This window comes from Takifugu flavidus, chromosome 3, assembly GCF_003711565.1.
Source record: "Takifugu flavidus isolate HTHZ2018 chromosome 3, ASM371156v2, whole genome shotgun sequence".
NCBI classification, from domain to species: Eukaryota; Metazoa; Chordata; class Actinopteri; order Tetraodontiformes; family Tetraodontidae; genus Takifugu; species Takifugu flavidus.
In genome coordinates this window covers 2,804,660-2,820,650 of record NC_079522.1, presented here as the reverse complement: position 1 = coordinate 2,820,650, position 15,991 = coordinate 2,804,660, and the positions used below count along the sequence as shown (strand labels likewise).

Below are 15,991 nucleotides of genomic sequence, written 5' to 3'. Positions count from 1 at the left end.
TCTTCGTCCCCGAGTTCTGATTTTAACCTTATTTATTGCAAAAATCCCGGATTTAATCCCGCCAGAACCTTCACTCCACCGGAACCCAATCACAGCCTTTGATGTTCGAACGACCGGACCTATAGATTCTATAGGTTACCGACTCATCGCTGCTGCCTTTCGGCGCCTCGTGACGGCCGTTCGGAGACCCCGCGCGAGTTTTAGGAGGAATCCATCCGCCCACGTGATGCGGTGGAAGCCGCAGCCCGCGCGCCGCCGCTGCGCGCTGGACTCAGACACACCTCCAGACGCGCCGGTGCAGAGACCAGCCGGAGCCCCGGACCGAACCTCCGTCCGCGCCGGAGCCCCGGACCGAACCTCCGTCCGCGCCGCCCGAGCCCCGAGCCCCGAGCCCACGCGCGTGGCCATGGAGGGCTGCTCCCGCCCCGAGGACGAGCTCATCCCCGCCGCCTGCCTCCTCAACCTCACCTGGGAGAGTTGCTACGAGCAGGTAGGACGCGGAACCCTCCCCGCGCGCCGTTTTCAGGCGAACGCGCCGAATTCTCAGCAGCTCCGAGCCGCGAATGTTCGTCGTCAGCTGCAACTTCAGGTGAGGGGGGGCAGGGACGCCCCCCCCCGCGGAATCCACCAAACTTTTCTGCTTTAAGTCCTTAAAGCCGACGGAAGCCCGAGTGTTTCCGATGATGGCCGAACATTGAGCCGCTCACACCCGTCAATCAATAATTAATGAGGGGATAAATAATAGAGGAGGAGCTCGTGTAGTGCAGGTAAACATGGCGGGGCCTGTCCTCACATCACCTTCATCACCATCATCACCATCATCAGGGTCTGTTCTGGGATAATTAGCTCGTTTCCCTCCAGATGAACCAGTGCTCCCATTAAAGCTCTGTCGGTAAAATCCCTCCTAATTCTCCCGCTCGCAGCTCAGCTCGCAGCTATTTAGCAGTTTCTGCTGAGTGATTGATGCCAAAATATTTGTGCAGCAATTTTTATGGTAATTCGGTCCGTGCGTGCAGGAAAACGCCGCCGAGGTGGGGAGAAAAACGGCGATTAAAGGAGGAATTTCGCGTGGTTTCATGAGCTAGCTTTTTGAATTACAAGTGATCACAAATTAAAGAGGATTAAAAGCTCTTAAAGTTTGCGATCGGCGGCGCCAGGGGTCATATACAAGCACGCACGCACAAAAAAAAGACTTTGTGAAAGTGGAACAATTAAGACTGAGCAGCTTTTTGACTCCGAAATGGAATTTTGGCACGACCGCGATTCACGTTAAAAATGCAAAAGCCTTAAATCCACAGAGGGGGACGAGCTGAGTGGAGGAGGCTGTTAGCGGGATTAGCGCGCGTTGCGCCCAGCAGCGAAACCCAGGAAGTTCGAGTGTTGACTGGGGTGCCAGCAGCACCTGGGGCCGGACCAGTAGGGGGTGCTGGAGAGCAGCAAAAGACGGACGTGTCCCCTCCGTGATCCGGATCAGCGAGCTGGTACTTGGAACTGTTTTGCTGCCAGCCACCAGGGGGGGTAACAGATGTTGCCTTTATTTTGGGGCTTGGCTCTGCTCTTCAGAGAAGAAGAGCTAAAATGCTAAAAAGGCAGGAAGACTGTAGTTCACAGACGTGTCAGCAGGTGGCGCCGCACCTCTTTCTCATTAAAGAAAACTTTAACGTTAACTCTGACGTGGTGCCGTCGGGTCGGCACGCCTCCCCGTCTGGGTTTAGCTTCCTCACGCACTGCTCCAGCGCGTCGTTAGCGTATCCTACGGCGGCGGGCTAAAGAAATAAAGCAGGAAGTATGTCGACGCGGTTTGGCTCGCGCCCGGATGGAGCCGTGCATTATTCAGCCTCAGACACGGCGATGGGCTGAGGATCGGGAATGCCGCCGCAGGAGGAGACACAAACATTCCTGCGCTGAATTAGCCACTTCGCAGTTTGGGACGCTCTCACGATCTTTCGCCACCGCCGCCGTCCGGGAAGTCTCGTCCCGCTCTTCATCCCTCGCCGCTCCTCAGATGTGATGTGTTCACTCAGTTCAGACAGGAAGCGTGCCGACTCGCCGCGGCGCTTTGACTCACGGGGACAAGGTCCGATCAGTCTGGGAACCGCCGCAGGTGACGCGGCGAGCTGTCAGAGGCCTCGGCTGAATGCGCGTTATCCGTGTGCCGGAGTCGCCACGTGTTCAGAGTCCTTTTATCCAGGTCGGGAGGCAACAGGAAGTTGGCAAATCGTTAGAAAACAGTCCGAGTTTGTGGCTTTTGTGATACAAACACCGAAAACCGAAAAGCTTCCTTGGAATAGCGAGATTACGTTTGGAATATTTGGGAACGTGTCCCCTGACGATACTGGAGGGGCAGTAGCGCCCCCTCGTGGCTGTAGTGTCTCACGTGTTTTCACTCGGTAAACCAACGCGATCCTCTTCGCTCGGCTCGGAGCGCTCAAAGACGAGTCCCGATCCTGGTGCAATAAAAGCGGAGCGTTTTCCGCCCACTCAGCCCGACTAAACCCGAAGGAGCAGATCTAATTTCCATCTCATCACTTTTTCTTTTCTAATCAACAAGTCGAGTTCCTGCTGAACACCTTGTTTTTCGCGAGCGGCCCGCAGGAGTCGGGCGTGCCGACTTTAATGAGCGGCGCCGTTGTTCCCTCGCAACATATTGCCAAGATACGGATGGATAATTCCCTAATCAAGAATTTGGGGGAAGTGCCACCATTGACTGACCTGCGAACCATCTGTGCGTGTTTTTCAGTCTTAACGTAGGAGGAGTTAAAAGCGTCGCTTCTCTCTACGGTAACAGCAAAGTTCTCTGCGCTAGCTTAGCGTAATATCGCCGAGTCAGCCGTTTCAATGTTTACCTCCTGAAGGGGGCGCTGTTGATACAGACGAGAACGTGACTCCAGCTTTGATATTTTCGGGACATGAAATTCGAACCGTGGCTCAGATATCGGTTAAAATATCAGCAAATCGTTATTTTATTCGTATAAATCGGTGAACTTCCTCCGTTAGCTTCCGTCTCCCCTCTCCGCTCTTGCGGTTCTGGAGATTGGAATCTCAATTATCCGGCGTTGGAAATTCCCGCTCTTCTCCTCGGATCTGTTGTGAGCTGTGAGATGAAAGGAAGCGGCGCCGAGGAGGCGAAGAAGAAGAAGAAAATAAAAATGTTTTTCTGTCTCAGCGGGAGGTCAAAACATTCGATTGTACATCTGAAGTTTTAGCGATTCCACCTGAAACGACGGCCTCCGGCAACGGCGCCCGACCGCGCTGTGTTTGATCACCACTGTAAACAAATCCCCCCCCCCCCCCCCACACTGACCTCCCCAGTTGCCTCCCCAACTCAGGAGTGTGGTGGGGGGGGGGGGGGTCCTCCAGATTAATAGCTTTTCTTAACCTTTGTGCTAAAACTTGTGTGAAACCTAGCAATAGAATCAGGCATTAGCTGTGTTAAAGATCAGCTAGGCTAGGCTAGTAACTGCGATTGTTAACAGCTTTTCTATCACGCTTGTCGGCACCTAAGCTAGCGGATGCTGGCGCGCACGTGGCCGCGACCCGCTGTGATTGATGGCTAACCCTGACCCGCGAGTTTTAGCAACGCGTTCTGGTTCCTGTTTTGTCCTCCGTCGACTTTCAGTTGCACCAACGTCTGGGTTGCTTTTTTTTTTATCTCTGCTGTTGCTGCAGAGTTCAGTGTTGAGAAACGAGGAAATTGTTGCAGTCGGAAAAGTCCCCGGCAACTTTTGCTGCAACTTTTGCTGCAACTCGAGTTTCTGCCGGTGTGTTGACGACGTCTTCTTTGGGGAGTCTCTTTGGTGGTTTTTCTGTTAGCGTTGCCTAATTGGTTCAGGTGTTTGGTAGCAAGAAGACGGCGGGGCTCCGGTGTGAACGGCAACACACACACACACAACACACACACACACACACACACACAGATGCCCAAATGCAGAATCTGCATGTGCGTCCCGCCTGGACGCCGCTCACTGACTCACCGCTTCTCTCTAACGGGCCGGACTCCCCGGACTGCGGCGCCGCGTCCATCAGCAGAACGCCAAGATGAGCTGAGCTAATTGAGGTGGGAGGCCCAGCGGGGGGTTGCATCAGCCCGCCACTTCCTGTCTTCGTCCGTCCCGTCCGACGCCGGGTCCCAAACCGCCGAGTCATCCTGCACCAGCTCTCTCTGACTCGTCTGTGTCTGCGTGTCGTCGTCCAACAGTCGCTAATCCTCGAGCGATGCTAACCAGGCTAACTAGCTGCCAACCTGAAATGGTTCTGTTCCTCTTTGTTACCGTGGCTACAGGGGTCCCGCTACGTGGTTCCGGTCGCACAACTCGATGTTTTTATCGCTGTGGTACATCCGAAAGTCCCGGTCCGACAGAAGCAATCGTTGCCGAGCTCCTAAAGAGACACGAGTGTTGCCTGAATCTGGGCGACAACAAAAGCAGATGACCTGGGCTATTTGAGGCTTATTAAGACGTTCCGCGGCCCTGGATGGGCCCCGGGGGGGCCACATAAAATCAGCAGCAAGCTGTTGTGATGGAGGCCGAGTTGTTTCCCGCCTTCAGCGCCACTCGGGGACTGATTATGGTCAAGAGAACGGCCTTTACCTGGAAAGTGACTTTCGCTTTCCCGTCGGTCGTTTGCTAGCATGGCTAATGTCTCATTAAGGCCCTCGCGGGGGGACGGATGAGCTCCGGAGGTTCGGCCCTCGGCTGATCCGGAGAGCAGAGACTGATTATTGTGTCGGTGACGGCTTGTGCGGGTCCTGATTCATTACCCACAATCCATCAGCCCGTCTGCAGCTCAAATATTTGGGCTAAATGATGAATGCCGGATCACATGACCATTCAAGAGGAGTAGACAGAAGAGGGGTGTGTGTGTGTGTGTGTGTGTGTGTGTGTGTGTGTGTGTGTGTGTGTGAGAATTATCATTGTCAAGGAGATAATTACAAAGCCATCATAAACAGTTTCCAGTTAAATGGTAAACAAGCCGAGGGCTCCTGCTCTTTTCCCGGGAATAACAACAACGTTCCTTCCTCCTTCGCCCTTCGGCGTCGTTCTGCGGTGGAAACGCGCCATCGTGTATTTTGGGTCGTATTATTGCAATGTGGAAAAATTGCGGCGTGCCGAGGAAGACGACGGCGTTCCCAGCGCCGCTAACGTATCGCAGTAATTTGGCTTTTGCAGATCAAAAGAAATCAAAGAAGAGATCAAAGCTCAACCCTGAGAGGCTCCCCAACAATCACGGCTCGAACCCTCTCGATCCGTCTATGATTGTCCGTTAAACTGGCTCGTCAGACCTCGAGCAGAAGTCACGGCGGCGGCGTCCCGTCACGCCGCTGACATGTGGTCGTTACTCCATTTCTAACGACGCCAGAATCAGTCAATTATCCAGCCGATCGATAAACATAACCCAGCTGCCAATCATTTCAAAGAGCCGCAGTTCTGACCCGCCACCGCGTCCGTTGAAAGCGCCGCCGCCGGCTGATGGATCGACTTCTGATTTATGGGTGTTTGTCACCGGCTCTCGCCGAGGTTTCCGCCGCCCCCCGGCGCCCCCCCGATCTCGCCTCCCTTCTCCCATCTTGAATTAGCATGAGCGCTAACGCCCCCGAAGCCATTTGACCGGTTACGGCTCCGTTTTTTTTTCGCTAACTCCTCGCCGACTGCGTCTCCAAACGGAGCGGCCCGTACCGCCACGCGGCGACCTGGGGGGGCGGGGGCGGCGGGGGACGCGGCGTCCTCTCCCCCTGATGACATGGCGGGTTTATCACGGCGAGCAGAGGCATGGTCACCTTTCCGCAGGCCTCATTGTGACAGCCAAGTCAGTCCGGAGCAGCATCGGAAATCAATGAGGCTCTGCTCTTTAATTGCCAGGAAAGAAGCTCCGCGTTTACAGCATCACGTCACCCGTCAGGACGCCGCGACTTTCATTCGCCCCCCCCACAGGAACGTTGGGGATTGCGTAACTTTGGGGGACCTGTTTGATCCAGACGCTGAGGCTGTTTTCTGATTAACTTAGCGGCGCTAACGGCTTCTGCAGCAACTTCTGAGCTCGCTCAGTTGTTTTTTTCTGCGCAGCGCTTCACATTTTTTTTTAGCTTGAGGCTAAAAATGTTCAAGTTTACAAACATTTTTGGCTTTTGGGCGACTTGATATCCTGTAACAAAATCTCTTATCCCACCAAAAACCTCGGCGTTCCCAAATTTAAGCTACCATCCCAACATGATTATCTCAGCTAGCATGTAAATATGGGATTCCTGCTGGAGGTGGAAGTCTTTGCTAACATTAGCATTAGCTCATTTAGGCTTCTGTTGTGCGCACTGTCGCAAAACCTTGGTAGAAAAGCAGTTAGCCAGTAAAGAAATCGCAGTTTTCGCTTGATACCGTTGCTAACAAGTTTAATCCTTCCCGGCTAGCTCCTCCGCGGTTTCACACGAATGATCTTTGCGCTATATGAGACGTTAGCAAGATAAGGTTAGGTATTTTTACTCGGGCAGCATTTGGGGCCATTTTTAATGCTAAAAAGAAGCGGGAGGACTTTTGTCCTCAGCAGAGAGAAATTCCCGGTGATTCCTGGAGAGGGGAGCCCAATGCAACGGTGTCACTCAGGGCAACAGGCAGCGTAATTATGGATAGCGAGTGTGACGCTAACACGGATTCACCCTCCACGTCTCCGGGTCGAGGACTGGAGCTCCCTGAATTCTGGACTTTGTTTGGGGAAGTTCAGTTTCTGCACCGATGACTTATTCTGTATCTGCCGGCTCCCACGCAGCAACACAAACACAGTCACACTTAAAGCCACCCACATGCTAACCCCAGGCGCTAGCATCCAGTCGTAGCGTGTTCATTAGTCAGGAGGAGCCCACTCAGTGCTCGCGTGAAAAAGGTTAAATCTTGTTACTTTTCCAGAGAGCTGCTGGAGTCTGGCAGCTTTTTTTCCCCTTTTCCACCCCAGCAGTGTGGCGCTAACACGCTTGTGCCGCGCCGCCGTTGTCGCTACGCTGCTGTTTTGGGGGGTTCGCTGCCAAATCTTTGTGAAAACTCCTGTTGGCAGATGTTTAATGTTGGTTTGACTCTCTGGCACTTTGTTTTCTGCTCAGGCGTCAGAGGAAACGAGGAACGTTGGTGGCTCCTGGCCCACACAAGGCTGCTGAACGTTAGCATTGATGCTAGCATAAATCACCGGGGAGGGAAAGTGACTCTCATTAGAGTCGTACTTGGTGTCACGGATTGTGAGGGAATCACGGCTCACGTGCTCTTTTGAGGAGGCTAGCGTTGAAGCTAATGCTAACATTGACTGCGATGGAAGCTCTCGTCTCCTGTCAAACGCCGCTGACTGACTTTTAAACCGCGCGCATCTTGTTTTCGCTCAGCTTGGCGATGATGGTATCTGGCGGCGGCGGCGCCGAGGTCGATTCTAAAGTAAATCCCGCCAGACGACGGCCTTAATTCAAAGTTCTGTAGCGGGCGGTCGCCGTCTGCTTCGCACATTTACATATAAAGTGGATGATAAGCGCGTTCTGCTGACGCGGCGGTTTCCGAACAAACATTCTGACGTTGTTTCTGCGTCAGGCGGCGTTCCCGAGCGGAGGTGATGTTCCAGGACCGGCGGGCAGCTGATTCACCTGCGGAGCGGATTCAGACCGCAGGTGTATCGAGCTGTCGGTCAACGGCGCCGCGCTCCAAGGACGACAATTTGTAAGGCTGTCCGCTCAAATTGATTCGTCCACCAGGAGACGCCCGGAGAGGCAGGAACGCCCCCCCCCGTGGCGACCTCTTCCACCCGGATATAAACACACACACACACACACACACACACACACACACACTGAAACTCAGTCTTAAATCTCGGAACGTCACCCTGACCGGACCCCCTCAGACGTCCCCGCTGTGTAGCGTGAACGTCCTGGGTCCTCACTTTGTAATGGAAACCAGCGCACAGAAACACTCGCACGCCCACAGCCGTGCGCTGTGACTCACGTGCACGGCTGTGGTGATCGCGTTAAAGCAGAAAAAAAACCCCCAAAACATTAATCGCGCGTGATGAATTGTGGTGGCGCGCTAATGCACCAACGTCGCCCGTAATACGCTCTTTAAGATTTCCGATTAGCATTTGCTCATTTTTCCGCTGCGGAAATCAAATTCCCGACCACGTTTTCCCTGCGTCCTGCCGACTGCGATGACTATAAACATAAATATAGAAACAAATTGAGTCAAAGATTATCTAATGGAGCGTGCGTCAGCGCGGTTTGTCACAAGCTTTATGTAAGAGCGTTGCTCCGTGGCCGCGCTGCTTTAAATAGCTCTTTTATTTACTCCGCCACAATTTCGGAGCTTTTGCCTGCATATTTTTCCCCCATTTAAGAGCCGGGAACGTTCTGCTGCGCCTGATAACGGCAGCGTAACCGGTGGCGCCGATCAGGAGTCCGCTGCTCAACAACCGCGGAAGAAGAGACGCGACTTAAAAACACGGTTTTCTCTCAGTAATTGGCCTTTCAGCGCCGCCTCTGCGACCTCTGACCTTTATTTGGCAGCAGTTCCTGACTCTCTTTGTGGGGACAAATGAATAAATGATGGATCCGGGTTCGGCTTCGGCCTCTCTGGGGTTAGCGTCGCCAACAGGAGGCTGATGGGAGATTTCCCAACACAGCCAAAAGGAGTTAGCATGACGCGCTAGGGAGCGGATTACGCACGCCACCGCTGAGACACGCCCACTTTCCAGGGAGTATTTCCTCCATCTCAGGAGGCAACTCTGAATCCGTCACTCCTCACGCCGGCGTGTTGGCGGCCGTTACTATTCACGATGAGTGCGATCCACTTCGTCACCCGTTGTCAGGGAAAAGGCCGCCGCCGCCGCCGCCCTCGCTTTATCAGCCCCGGGAGGCTAATGAAGGGCGCCAGGTTAATTCCGCCACCAGAACCGGTGACGGTTTTAACCTCTTAATTTGTTCTGATGCGGCTAATTGAAACCCGAGTGAACTTCGGACCGGATTAATTTCCCCGCCAGCCCACTCCGAACCCGTTAGCGCGTCGCTAAACATCATCTGGCGTGTTCAGATCAGCTGCCACATCATGAGAAACGGACCCAATCCAGAGCTAAACCCGGAGATGCGGCACCGGCAATCATCAAAAAGCCTTTTTAGTCCGGTTCTAACGAGCGGGAACGGCGGGCGTGACTAACAGCAGACGAGCTCCCGCGTGTGGAGACGTGGAAATTAAAAATTCCTCCCCGTAGTTGTCAGACACGACGCGGTCGTCCTGCTCTCCAGTGTTTAATCAGCATGTAGCGAGCGCTAAAGCGCCACTTCCTCCGCCTCCTTCAGCCTTCATGCATATTTATCCGGCGGCTTCGGTCGATGCCGCCAGGAAATGAGTATCGACACGGCTGAGAGGGAGCGTCTCCGTCCCGCCACACGCCGGGCTCCGTTCACCTGGAAGTCTGTTTTTCCTCCTCCCTGGAACGTGGGCAGATTGATGGGAACGCTGCCCGCGTCCTTCACTTTTGCCGGCGTTTACGAGGCCTGACGCGCTACGGTGACGCGCCGCGGCTCCGCTAACGCCGCCATCTCCTACCTGCCTCTTGTTGCGTGATTCCTGAAATGCGCTCAGATTTCCGGCATGAATTCCAGCAGATGCGCATCGTCGCAGGGGCCGCGATGCTAATGCTTCTTCATTTAGCCGTTTGTCATCTCAATGGTTGTTTTACGGCGCCGCCGTATTAATTGAACTGCTCCTGCTGCACAACAGTTCAGGGCCCAGTGAGCCTGGAACGGGGGGAGGGCGCCGCCAACGCCGCCGAACGGCCCCACAAATCAGCCCGGGGGGGGGGGGGGGGGGGCTCACAATAACGCAACGCAACTACGCTAATCTTTCATTTAAAATGTGCTCGATCTGCAGCCGAGCAAGGAAAATGTCTTAAAGGGCCCAAAGTGGCTGCTGGGAAATCTTCCTGATTGGGTGTGTGTGTGTGTGTGTGTGTGTGTGTGTGTGTGGGGGGGGGGGGCGTATACGCCCGCCATCTTTGTGTGATTCGAGCAAACAGGCAGATTTAAAACTTGTTTATCGGAGTTTGATTAGATTTCGGCGACTTTGTTTGTTTTCCACATCGGATGGAGGAAGACCGACGACGGAACTCGTGTTTGCCATCGAGCGTCGACGTTCCGTTTATTCAACCCCGATTCATTCAGATAGCTGTGGAAGAAAATACGGAATTCTTGGGATTGGTGCGATGGATCAGCTTCCTTTCATGTCTTTGATTCCGCGGGGGGTTGAAGGGTGAGAGAGTGAAACGGCGAATGTTTTAGTCATGACGACTATAAAAAGTCTGCGAACAGAGGAAGAAACGTAGAGAGAAACGAGTATTACCCCCAAACTCCCGCGCACCTTCTAGAAATATGCTAACGCTGCCATATTTGTCAGCCTTTGATGTTAAACGGTAATATATAGCTGCCAACGACACACCAAACAGGCAGAACATGCTAACAAATATTAGCCGCCGACTCTTGAAGAATCTTCTAGCGCCTCTTTTCCACGTCCTCTTCCAGGACTTCCGACAGATTTGAACCCGCTGACTCATCAGATCTGGATTTTGGCTCCGTCTTTGTTGATTTCCCCTTTTCCGATGCGGCCCCTCGGGGTCGGGGGTGGGGGGCGGACGGACACTCGTTTTCCGCTCGTTTTGTCACTTTAATTTATCGGTTATCTTCAGGAACACTTAATAATTCCGTGACTCAGCACTCTAAAACAAACAGCGCGCTCGCCGCTGATGGCCGCCCCCAATTTAGCTGCCATCTTAATGGAATCTATAATAAGCGCAGGGACGCAATAATGGCGGCGCGGCGCCACGTCTGATAACGCCACCGGCATCCAAACCCTTTGCGATGGCCAGACGCTTCCTCCTCCTCGGAGCAGCAGAGGTGGCGTTTGCCTCCTTCGGGGGGTAGAGGGGCCCGCCCTCGCACGCCGCATTCCTCTGCCGGAGCGCAGATTTCCGACAGGAAGCATCGGGAAGCGGGCCGATGGAACCAGGAGTTCTGTCACGGATATTCAGATGTGATGAGGGAACGGTGGCAGACAAATAGAGCCAACGCCAGACCCGTGTTTGCCGCTGCGCTACGTCGCCGTGGGAACGCCAGGAAGCGGCCGTGCTGGGACCAGATCAAAGGCTGTAGTCAGCTGTTAGCGCTGCTCTGCTAACAGAGATTAGCTACTTGCCGTTTCATGGACTCCGACCAACCATCAACAGGAAAAGGCGCGAGCACGGGAACGTAGCGCCGCTAGCCGATACTGCGCTTTTCCCTCCGAGCTTCATTCGTGCCAGTTTTCCGCCCTCTCGCCGGCGTACGCTTGGCGAGTCCTTGCAGATGTTGCCTGTAACGACGCAGACGGCGCTCACAGGACGGCGCCGCCGCTCGCTGAAATTAGTAAAAATTACTTTCTCATTACCTCCCTCATTGATCCTGTAAGTAGTCTGACGTTCCGCACGATTAGAACGAGCTGCGGAGCGCCGGGCCTTCCTGACGCGCACGCGCACGTGCACACACTGGGGGACATTAAAGTAAGCTAACTCCCCTCCACCTGTTTCCTCCACCCAAACACGATCACCTCTCATCACCTTTGCGCTCCTCGCTGAACGAGCGCCGAACATCTGGGCCTCGCCACCTTCCCTATTAGCCTGGACGTGTCAGCTGCTCCGCCGTCAACCTTTTCCGGGGGCCTGACACGAGCTAATTATGGTAGCGGCTTCGGTGAAAGCCCATTTGTCCTTGTCTGAGGACGAGCCGGATCTCCACCGGCTCAGTTCCGCAGCCTCGGGCTAAAGACCCCGTCGGCCAACGGGTCGGCGATAAACGCGTGGCGTCGGGTGGCTGCGGTGGTGGGAGCTGGGACAACGCCGCTACGCATCGAGAGAATATTTCCCTGGACCGCCGAGGAAGGTTCAGACTTTGCAAATGTTCTGGTTTAAGTTGTGAGATGTGTTGAACGTGTGGGATGTTGGACAGGGCAGGGCTAACTTTAGCTAACTTTAGCTAACTTTAGCTTCCTGTTTAGGACACTTTGGGGTGTCAGGACACCACATTCACCACATTCTCCTCGTGGCGCCCCCTGGTGGTTGCCTGAAATTCTGACCCAAAACAGGGTTCTGCAGGCTGACTTGTATATCTGGACGTTCTCTCGTTCCGCAGGCGAAAAGTTTGTTCCTTAAGATTGTCCGGAACAAAGTCAGGATCATTTCACGCCGGAAGACGAGAGAAGCGCCGCATCAGCGCGGCGCCCGAAACAGGAAACTGACTCCGCCGACGAACGTCGGTTTGTTCCCTTTTTCGCAGGAACGGCGGCTGCGTTCTATTTTCTCCTCTTTGTTCCGGGTCCACGGGAGACGGAGCGAGGTGCGCAGCATAAATCTGGGACATGGCAGCGTGCCCGGGAAAGCGTTGCTAATGGAAAGATGTGAACGAGCGGCGCCGGCGTGCGTCTGCGGCCAGGATCTGCTCGTGTCGACTCCTCTCGCCCCCTTATTGGATGAAGGAAACGCATAAGCAGTCAAATCGGATTTCCCGCCACGCGGCTCGGACGTTTGTTTGGGACGACTTTGGCCGGCTGGAAGCTGGGAAGCTATTTTTAGAAACAAAGGAGAGGCCGGCCAAAGCCTGACGGCGTGCCGAGGCCGCGGCGCTCCGGCGGCGTTCTCGGCACCTTGGCCGACCCGCAGGGTCTCACGCCGCGTCATGTGCGTCAGCTGTGGCGTTCCTCTGCACCGGCGGGCAAAAATAAGTTCTCGGCGGGAAACGCAGGAATGGGATGGACTCGTATCCACGTGGTTGAAGCCGTGCCGGGGCGCCGGCGCTCCCAAAATAACCCGGCTCATGTCACGCCGGCGCTGCCAGCTCCGACCACGCTGCTTCAGCCCGTTCCAGGGCCTCGTGGCACCGCGCCGGCTGACTTGGCAGAATACAAATTGGAGCCGGTCGGTTTTCATCTTGTGGGTCAGGAGGTCGAGTCGGCTTCGGGGGCCGATGTCTCCGCGGCGACAGCTGTTTCCGTGTCGGGCGAACGGAAGTTTTGGCTTCATCACAACTCCGAAAGTTCGGACACCTTGATTTCCCTCCGGCGGCGCGTCGGTCATAAACCTGATCCCTCGCTCGAACCCGTCTGACCTCGGGGTCCCGCGGCGTTGGCGCCAGGCGGCGTTCAGCTGCTCGCTTCCCTCCACATCTGCAGCAGCTGTTTGTCAGCATCTTCGTGCCCCTGAATCAAACCGTCGCAGTGACATTTCAGGAAATCAGCGCGCTGATGAATCTGCTCCCCGCCATGCGGGAACAATGCTAACCTGCAGGATTAGCGTGCGCTAAACGGCATTTTGTCACGTATTAATCTGCATCGCTTAGCCGTTCAAACAAGGCTGACCTTTCCGGGTCTGTTTGGGACGTCCGTCTGTGTAAACCGTCCTGTTTGTTCAGGATTAGGAAGTTTTCCCAGAGTTCTGCTGGATCCGGGGGTGTGCGCGGTCCGACCTCGCCACACGCCGGCATGTTTTCACCTGAGCTGCGTTCAAGAACCCGACCTGGTGGGTTCTGGCATCCTGAACAAGGAAAGTTGTGGTGAGGCAGCTCCGCCCCCCCCCCGGGAAGCGTGAGCCCTCCGAGGTTATCTGTCCCATTTCAAATCCATCCGAATGAAAGCCTCGCCGCCGCTGCCGCCGCCGCCGTCTTTACGGGGAGATTTAGAGCGAGTCGGTCGACGGAGCAAAGGGAGAAAATGCAGCAAGGACGGCGTTCGTGCCGGAGATTGGAGATAAAACGAGTCACGGCCGCCGTCGGTCAGGTTATGGACTGTGATGAAGAACGGGGAGACCGCCGTGCCGTCACAGGAGAACGCCATCCGACCGCGTCACGGCACACTTTATCTTCAGTTCCTGGAGCGGACGGTTACATTTAGCGATGACAAACGGCCTTTTTCTTCTTTCTTTTAATAAACGTGGACGAAATTGAGGCCTGAAATGTTTTCTTACAGTTTGAACCAATTTTTCCACTTCCTGTCCCGGCATCTTTGACAATAATAAACAGACAAGTGGCAGGAAATGGCCAGTCCTCTTCCTGTGTTTGGGTCCACGCCGCGGGAGGCTAACGCCGCCGCGGGAGGCTAGTCCAGACCGGAGAGTCGTGTGGACTCTGTGTGAGCTCACTGTATCAACAGACTATTGATCCAGCATTGACGCTAAAACGCCGTTTAAAATAAAGCTTCCGGGCGTATTTATCGGGTCGGAGCTAATATGAAGTGCAGTTCTGAGGGGCTTAGCTGGTCCATATTGGGGGGGGGACTGTTGAGGTGGCTAATATGAGGGATTGATGCTACGTAGCCAGTCCAGGAGCTCACATTCGTGCAGGTTTTAAAGTGACCCTGGTGGGATTATTCCGCCGCCCTCATTACTTCCTCTTAGCCCTTTGATACGTGTCATCCTGTTGCAAATCCCACACTTGATAGAAGCAACAAATTAAAGCAGCTTAAAGGTCAGGAAAAGGCAACGGAGCGCTCGTCAGCAGCTCCTGAGGCCGCGCCCGCTATCGATTTCTGCAATTAAACATTTTGCAGCTCCGACTTCACGCTCAGACATTTTTTCTTTATTGATCGTCTCCTGCGCGACTGTTGCACTACAAATTTATGTTATAAAGTATTAATTCCAAAGATGGAAGCTAACAGCTAGCTTACGGATGGAGTGAGTTTGATATCTCAAGTACCCGTCAACGATGCTAACACCTGTTGTTGTCGCCGTCTCCTGTTCTGGGCTAGTTTTCTATCGCTAACCACTCTTTTTGACCAGTTGTTAGCGGTTTAGCGCTGACATGTGACCCCGGCGGCCGCGCTCACCTCCACCTGTCCCGTCCTGCCCCCCTTCAATCATCTCCTGAGATGAAACATGGAGCGGTGATTAATTAGAGCCATTGTGCTAGCGTGCGCTGCCCCTCCACCCCGCTGTCGCGCCCTCCCACGTTAGCATTTTAGCTCCAAGGGTAGTTTTCAGAGGGGCATAAAAGCTAGTCAGCTGTAAAGCTAAATGAAAGTCGTTTGCTCACCCGCCCGCTAATGTAGCGCGCTGCTTTAGGGACTGTTGGTCTCTGTAGTTAAGGAGTAACTCATTCTTAAAGGCCGGGCGCAATAATTGAAAGTGATGGAAGGGAACAAAATTAGAAGCGGCGTAATTTAATGACTTGAGTGTTTAATTTCTTTTCTTTTTCTGTCCGCTCTCTGCGGCCTGATAAACGGCCGCTCTCATTTATTTTTCCATTTGCGTGTCACTCGTTTTTTTGGGGGGGTTTTTGCCGTTTTTTGTGGGCGCTCGTTGTTTGTTTCACTCAATTGATTAAAAAAAGATGTTGTCTCTCGCGTTGTGACGGAGCGCCCCCCCCCCCGACACCAGAGTTATTACAGAGCGGCGCTGGACGTGCGTTGATGTATTGTCCTGGGCTTTGGGACGAGGCGAGGTGAGCGGAGCAGGGGGAGGACGGGGGGGCGGCGGGAAGGAGTTAAAGACGGCGAGAAAAACAAGTCGCTCGCAGACACACCAGCTTCATCACACACCTCTCAAAATGTCAGCCAGGAGGACTGCACGTCTTCTGCCATGTTCCAGCCCCTCAATCATCTTCCCATCAAACACCCCCTTTACAGGATCACACACTCACACACACACACACACACACCACACACACACACACACCCCAGACATGTTCCCGCACTAACAGGTTGTCATAGCGCTGCCGTGCGGTTGTCAGTGTCAAAGAATGTGCTCGTGTCTGTGCTGGAGAGGATGGTTCGTGTTGTCGTGACGACGCCTCGCCGGGGTTCGGTCCGGATGTACCAGCGCAAAATACCGGAAAAAAAAAGCTCGGCGCGGGTTGGATCGGCTGACAGTCGGAGCGCTGAAAATAAGTGTGAGGCGACCCCGTGGAGCTGTGCAGGGCGCGATAATGAGAGTCGCGCTCTTTACCGCCACAACGCTTCACTCTTCA

At 54.3% G+C, this 15,991-nt stretch overlaps 1 protein-coding gene across 5 annotated transcripts in view; it reads left to right on the top strand.

Moving 5' to 3' along the window:
- Positions 1-211: 211 nt before the first annotated feature.
- ppargc1a (peroxisome proliferator-activated receptor gamma, coactivator 1 alpha) overlaps positions 212-15,991 on the top strand; it is a 160,731-nt gene continuing 144,951 nt past the window's right edge. For all 5 annotated transcript variants that reach the window (XM_057026036.1, XM_057026029.1, XM_057026035.1 and 2 more), the window contains exon 1: positions 212-490. In XM_057026036.1, coding sequence (XP_056882016.1) covers positions 227-490 — 264 coding nt within the window. In that variant the 5' untranslated portion in view covers positions 212-226. The remainder of the gene's footprint in view (positions 491-15,991) is intronic.